Below are 5,933 nucleotides of genomic sequence, written 5' to 3' on the forward strand. Positions count from 1 at the left end.
CCGGTCCCTGGGGACCGATCCCCGAACGCGGCAACAGCGAGAAAAGCCAAAATTTGGCTAAGTCCCGAAAATACAGCTCTCGGGAACCGGTCTCTCAGGTAGGAACCGGTCTCCCGAGGACCGGTCTCTCGGGAAGAGACCGGTTCCTGAACACGTGATATCTGGGAAGGCTCTCGGGGACCGGTCCCATGTCGGGGAGACCGGTCCCTCTAGGCGAAAACTGCCCAGTGAAAGCTGTGTACAGGATGAAAAGTAGAGGGGCTAAACTGAATTTTGTTACATTAGAGAGGCATATGGGCCCTCTCTCTCCCTCAGCCTCTCATTTCTCTCTCTCTCTCTCTCTCTCTCTATCTCTCTCTCAGTCTCTTGCTCTCTCTCTCTCTCTAGAAAAGAAAGAACAAAGAAGAGGAAGAAAAAGAAAAGAGAAGAAGAAGGAGGAGGAGAAGAAGAAGAAGAAGAAGGAGGAGATCAAGCTCAAGGAGGCTTGGAGCATCTTCCTCTTCCTCTCCTCACCATTGGAGTAGCTCAAGAGGTAAGCTCTTGAACCCTAGCTTGTAGAACTTAAGGTTTTGGGCTTTGAGCTTTTGAAATGGGTCAATTGGACCTCTAGCATACTTCTAAATAGATCAATGCTAGAATCTAGGGTTTTGATTGGGTGGTTTGCTATAGGTGCAAACTTAGGGCACCCAAATAGGGTTTTTGGTAGAGTATGAGATTGATCACATTTGAGGCATTGTAAACCTAATTGCTAGGTGTCCAAATGCGGGGACGAAGTCGGAATTTCGATTCGTCGAGCGGGAGAAAAGCTATCGTCAAAATAAGACCGATTGAGCATTATTTTGGACCAAGGAAGCCGAGACCTCGTCGTAACGTTCGACGAGAGGTATTTCTAGAACCTCTACAACGAGAAAAGGTGGGGGGTGTCATCCCGAAGCAACCGGGCTCTTTTCTATGTCTTAAAATAGCATAATCTCATCTCTTGCATGTTGCATCGTAGGATTGCATTATAATGCCTTCTCCTTATGCTTCTAAATGTTAACCTAGTGTACATGAAATACTTGGTGAAAATGGATAGGTAAGGATTGGGTCGAAACGTGGATCCTATAGTGCTAAAGAAAAGAGATGGACACGATGGGTGTTTGGTGACATAGAAAATGGCATCTAAGTGTTTAAAGAACATATTGAGCGGTATTAATGTAGTGTATATGACACTAGGGCCCCGTTTGGTTCGGGTATAAATTTTATAGGTATAAATTTTTATATACTTGCTATTCCGGGATAGTTAAGAATAAAGGTAAAATTGTGTTTGGTTTGTAAAGTTGTTATTCCTTGTAATAGATGAAATTGTATTTGGTTTGTTTTATAGAATAGTGAAGAATAATGTAAAAAGTTGATGGGTAAATTTTAAAAATGCCAACTTTGCCCTTGCCTTGTGTTTACAAAATATGGTTTCTATTTCATAATCTAATATATAAAATAAATAATAAAATACAGTTCAACAGAACAATCCAACCCAACATGAAATTATGCAAACTTTTTCAATTAACCATTGCAAAAACCGAATAGTGCAAAGTTCCCATCACTGTACGATGCATCATTTTGCAATTAGATGCAATTACCATCAAGCCAAAGTACATCTATACAGAGTTACAAGTTTGGAAAAAAAAAATAACAGAGAATTGAAGAAACAACATATTTATAATTGCTAGCTAGGAAAAAGTTAAAAAACAGATCTGGTGAAGCAAAGAAACCAAAGTAGAGAGTCAAGTGTTAACAATCATACTTAGTACACTAACTTCGAAAGCATATGTAAATTTGCAAAGTTACAGAAATGAAACAAATTATCACATCATCCCGAATATCGTCTCTTATCTATTATTCCATAGTTGCTCCGTAATCCTAGTGCGAAGGATGTCGCCTCGGTGAGACTCATCTGGGCCAACTAAATGCACGGGATCATCGTCTTGGTCATCAGTGGATAATGGGTTCATCTGTAAGTTGAATTACCTATCGGTTCCTTGGTGTCTCTTGATGAAATTATGTATCACACAACATGCGATGGCGATACGACATTGCACTTTGTAGGGAAAAGGTGTTGCTTGTCGGAGCACCTTGAAGCGTCGTTTGAGAATTCCAAATGCTTTCTCAATTACGTTTCTCAATTGAGCATGTCGATGATTATATAAATCTTTTGGTCCTCGATGCCTTCGGGCATGTGCATTAACAGCGAATTGGCTTAAATGATATCGTTCCCCTCTATAAGGGGCGAGGAAACGATCAGTGTTTGCATATCCTGAATCAACTAAATAGAATTTCCCTACAGAAATAAATATTTATTTAAAATGATGACAATGAATGAATCACACACTACCCATTAAATAAAAAATAATAGTATACCTTCCGGGACCGTAAAACCTCCGCTCTCGCAACACCATCGCAGCACTCTCATGTCTGCTGCAGAACCCTCCCATCTAGTGCACACAAAAAGGAATTGGTGGTCAAAGGAACATGCCGCCATCATATTTTGAGATGTAAATCCTTTTCGGCAACGATATCTTGGTTGCTTACTCTTTCGCACGACTACCGGTATATGTGTCCCATCGATCGCACCAATTGCATTCTGTAATTAATTAGTGAAAAGAGAATAAGTAATATAAAATATCTGTAGCTTGCATATGTATGAATTTTATACCATGTTTGGTTTGAAAATTCCTATAATACTTACCTTGAATGGATGAAAGATTGAATTATCTATTATTCTAGGGTGCACGCCAACATTACTTGCCGGTGGTTGTATGTACTCCTGTCTAAGAGCCACCACACCTCGCAGCACATTGTTAAAATGCCGACTAATTGTCTCTCCCGAATGTTGAAATGTTTCAGCGAGGACTTTGTTTGCCACACCATGGCCTATTCCAAATAAAAAAATACCAAGCTGCTCTTCAGCAGTTAAATGTCTAGTACTTTCAATAAAACCCCTCCCTACTAATTCATCCCGAAGCCTAATGAACATAGTGTTTGTCATTCTAAAATATTGATAACCCCTGTCAGGATGCCCTCACAATATGTCATGAATAAGTTGGTGGCCAGTGAATGGCCGTGTTCGACATGGTCGCTTGTATAATGTGCTTTGGAATGAATAGTTGTCTTCTTCAAGAATCAAGGCTTGTACTTCTTCCCAATAGTCTTCTTCCTCGTCTAAGAATGTCATAAGCTCGGCAACAATTGGCGATGAAAACGATTGATGGTTGATTGCCGTAGTCATCACTGCACTTAAACATCATAAAAGCTATTAAGCACATCATAAATTTTAATCAAAATTATAATATTGCCGCAGGTTGTTCGTAAAACTAGTGAAAGAAAAAAAAAATCATAGTTCACATAGCCGTTGGTTGGATGTACAACTAAAGAGATTATAACTTATAGTTCAGAACCACCGCAATCCAATTTCAACTGTTTGCTCAACCTTTATTAGGGCTGAAATATATTGTATCCATATTTTCCTGAGTTGACTCAGGTATTAAGGGCGGTAAGCATGGATGGTGGCTGCAGTAGTGAGTACATCTGCCTTGCCTACCATTCATACTTTTTCGCTCTATAACTCATCATTGCCAACTTGAACAATCAGCACATAACATCAAATAATATCATAGGAGCAGGGAGCAGTGTCTTGTAGCCAGAGTCCAAGAAGTTGAAGCTGACCTGCAGGGTACAAAGCTGTAGTTTAGAAGCATCCATATAAGAAGCCGACAGACATACAATGCATGCCTCGGGTAATCACGGTTCCCACAGCAACGGCCAAAGATCTCGCCGCAAGTATGGATGGTACCACAATTTAGTAGCCAGCAGGTAGCACAACTTCAGGGTAAAGTATGTCAGGAAATATAACATCGCTGAGGTTACAAGCGGTACATGAGCAAAATTATGTCTCATTTGCTAGCTCAAGTATTAAAGGCTATAGGTATGCACAGTGGCTACATTATATATATATATATATATATATATATATATATATATATATATATATATATATATATATATATATATATATATATATATGCCCCCTCTACCATGCATGCCTAAGGACCTTTGCCACATTATTGCCAATTTGAGCTTGTTGCGAGATAAGTCACTGTATAGATAGCTGCAGGTTTGGAAGCCAAATTGAGTATGCAAGTAGAGTGAATAGCAGCAGGAACATATCTATGAGTAACATAGCTGCAGGTTAGAGAAACAAAAGTAAGGCAGGAAATTAAATATAGATAAGGAAAACAAATTATAGTGGCACAAACCTCATAACACCAAAGTATAGGAGAATAGTTATTTCTCATTTGTTGGCTCAGATATTAAAGGTTATAGGTATGCATGGTGGATGCATAATAATATATATTTGCCCCCCTTACCATTCATGCCTACAGACCTTTGTCTCATCATTGCCAAATGGATTACACAATCTGCAAATAACAGAGAATGGCACGCACAAACCGAAGTATAAAAGTGTATAAGACTAACTAATTTTCTTATTCTTGGCACATACATATGTACTAGAACCAATCATTTCAGCCTTTACTAAAACTGTAACTGCAAGAAGCACACTGCAGATTGTAAAATTCTGTAAATATGTGCAAACAACATGCATACAGAACATACATGCAGAATATGTAGCATGTAGCAGAGTAAAACATGTATACAGGTTTGAAAACATGCACCGGAATTCAGGATATGCAGATTTTAGCATCTAATATATAGCATATACCTAATACCGCATTGTAAATAGTCCAACAAAACACACTAATTGAAACATACTAAACAGAAATAGCACAAGTCCAGAAAATAGGGAATAGTTTAAGGCCTTGCTAACCGATAGTACTAGCAAAAAGTGCAAGACCACAAAAAGTGGTGCATATTAATAGTTATCTAATTCGGAGGAAAAGGTGGTCCTTCGGGAGGGTTCGAGGGTGCATTTGAAGGGAAGGAAGGTGCTCCTGGAGGAAAAGTTGATACGGTAGGAGGAAAGAATGCAGCTGGAAAAGAGGATGATCCTGGAGTGTACTGTGTAGATGGTGCTGGGAAGAAGGGTACAGCAGGCGAAAAAGAAGGTGTAGCCGGTGGAAAAGGAGCAGCAGGTCTTTGTGTTGCATACAGCTGTTGCATGGAAATTTGACGGTCGATCCACATATATAAAAGTTCGCCACTCAATGTCATAAAGATTGGTCGATTACGCTCATCTTTTAAAGCCTCACAGGCAGCCAGTAGACCATCAGGGGACAAATGAGCAACAGTAGTTAATCTTTCCATGCACTCCTCTATGGAGTGAACTTTTGGTCGTGCTTGTAGCTCGCGTTGCATTATGGTTTCTGCTATTTCCGTTCTCTTTCTCCCTAACTGAACAAGCTCACTCATAGCTTCAGATCGATCATCAATTTTTCGTCGACGATTTGAAGTTGGTGTAGGAATAGGTGGTGACACACGAAGCCTCTTCATTGAAGAGGTCGGAGCAGAGGCACTGTCAGTGTATTGGCTTGGTACTTTGACTAGAGTTGGGGTTGGGGAAGTTGAATTTGCATCATTAACATCCTCCAAATTCTTTCCGAAACTCTCCATGTTAAGTCGTTGTGTAGCCGGTGAAGATGAAGAGGTGCTGCGAGCATCGTCTGCATCCATCATAGAAGTAAATCCATGCCTTCCAATTGCAGTTGCTTTTCCGGACAAAAACTCAATAGCTTGATATGCAGGAAATGGCTTGTCCCTGCATTTCGCATACGCCGGATTTTCCTATAATATTGAATCAACAAGTAAATTTGTGCATAAATGTGTTAATATTAAAAGCAAACCAGGCTTGTGAAGAAATTTATAACATAACATAACTTACTGTTATGATCGCTTCCCAATCACTTGGGTCACCGGCGGTTGGAATGTTGCGTGTGCAGTCC

The 5,933-nt window shown here is 39.8% G+C and overlaps 1 protein-coding gene across 1 annotated transcript; it reads right to left on the minus strand.

The window, feature by feature from the left end:
- Positions 1 to 1,622: 1,622 nt before the first annotated feature.
- Positions 1,623 to 5,664, minus strand: LOC109705360 (putative nuclease HARBI1). The gene is made up of 7 exons (XM_020226094.1): positions 5,144 to 5,664; positions 4,404 to 4,454; positions 4,134 to 4,218; positions 3,632 to 3,702; positions 2,726 to 3,002; positions 2,398 to 2,620; positions 1,623 to 2,317 (listed from the first exon to the last, which is right to left on the minus strand). Exons 1-7 carry the CDS (start codon positions 5,662 to 5,664, stop codon positions 2,004 to 2,006), a joined length of 1,542 nt encoding a protein of 513 aa, XP_020081683.1. The 3' UTR covers positions 1,623 to 2,003.
- Positions 5,665 to 5,933: the final 269 nt, after the last annotated feature.

This window comes from Ananas comosus, unplaced genomic scaffold (genome assembly GCF_001540865.1).
Source record: "Ananas comosus cultivar F153 unplaced genomic scaffold, ASM154086v1, whole genome shotgun sequence".
In the NCBI taxonomy this organism is placed as follows: domain Eukaryota; kingdom Viridiplantae; phylum Streptophyta; class Magnoliopsida; order Poales; family Bromeliaceae; genus Ananas; species Ananas comosus.

What these genes read in the sequence shown, in the direction of transcription:
- LOC109705360 (XM_020226094.1), bottom strand. Translation starts at nt 5,664, where the DNA reads ATGGATGCAGACGATGCTCGCAGCACCTCTTCATCTTCACCGGCTACA. An exon ending in CAAATTTCCATGCAACAGCT is followed by an intron (nt 4,455 to 5,143) that starts GTATGCAACACA and finishes TGTTATTTGCAG; the next exon opens with ATTGTGTAATCCATTTGGCA. An exon ending in AGGTTTTACGGTCCCGGAAG is followed by an intron (nt 2,318 to 2,397) that starts GTATACTATTAT and finishes TTATTTCTGTAG; the next exon opens with GGAAATTCTATTTAGTTGAT.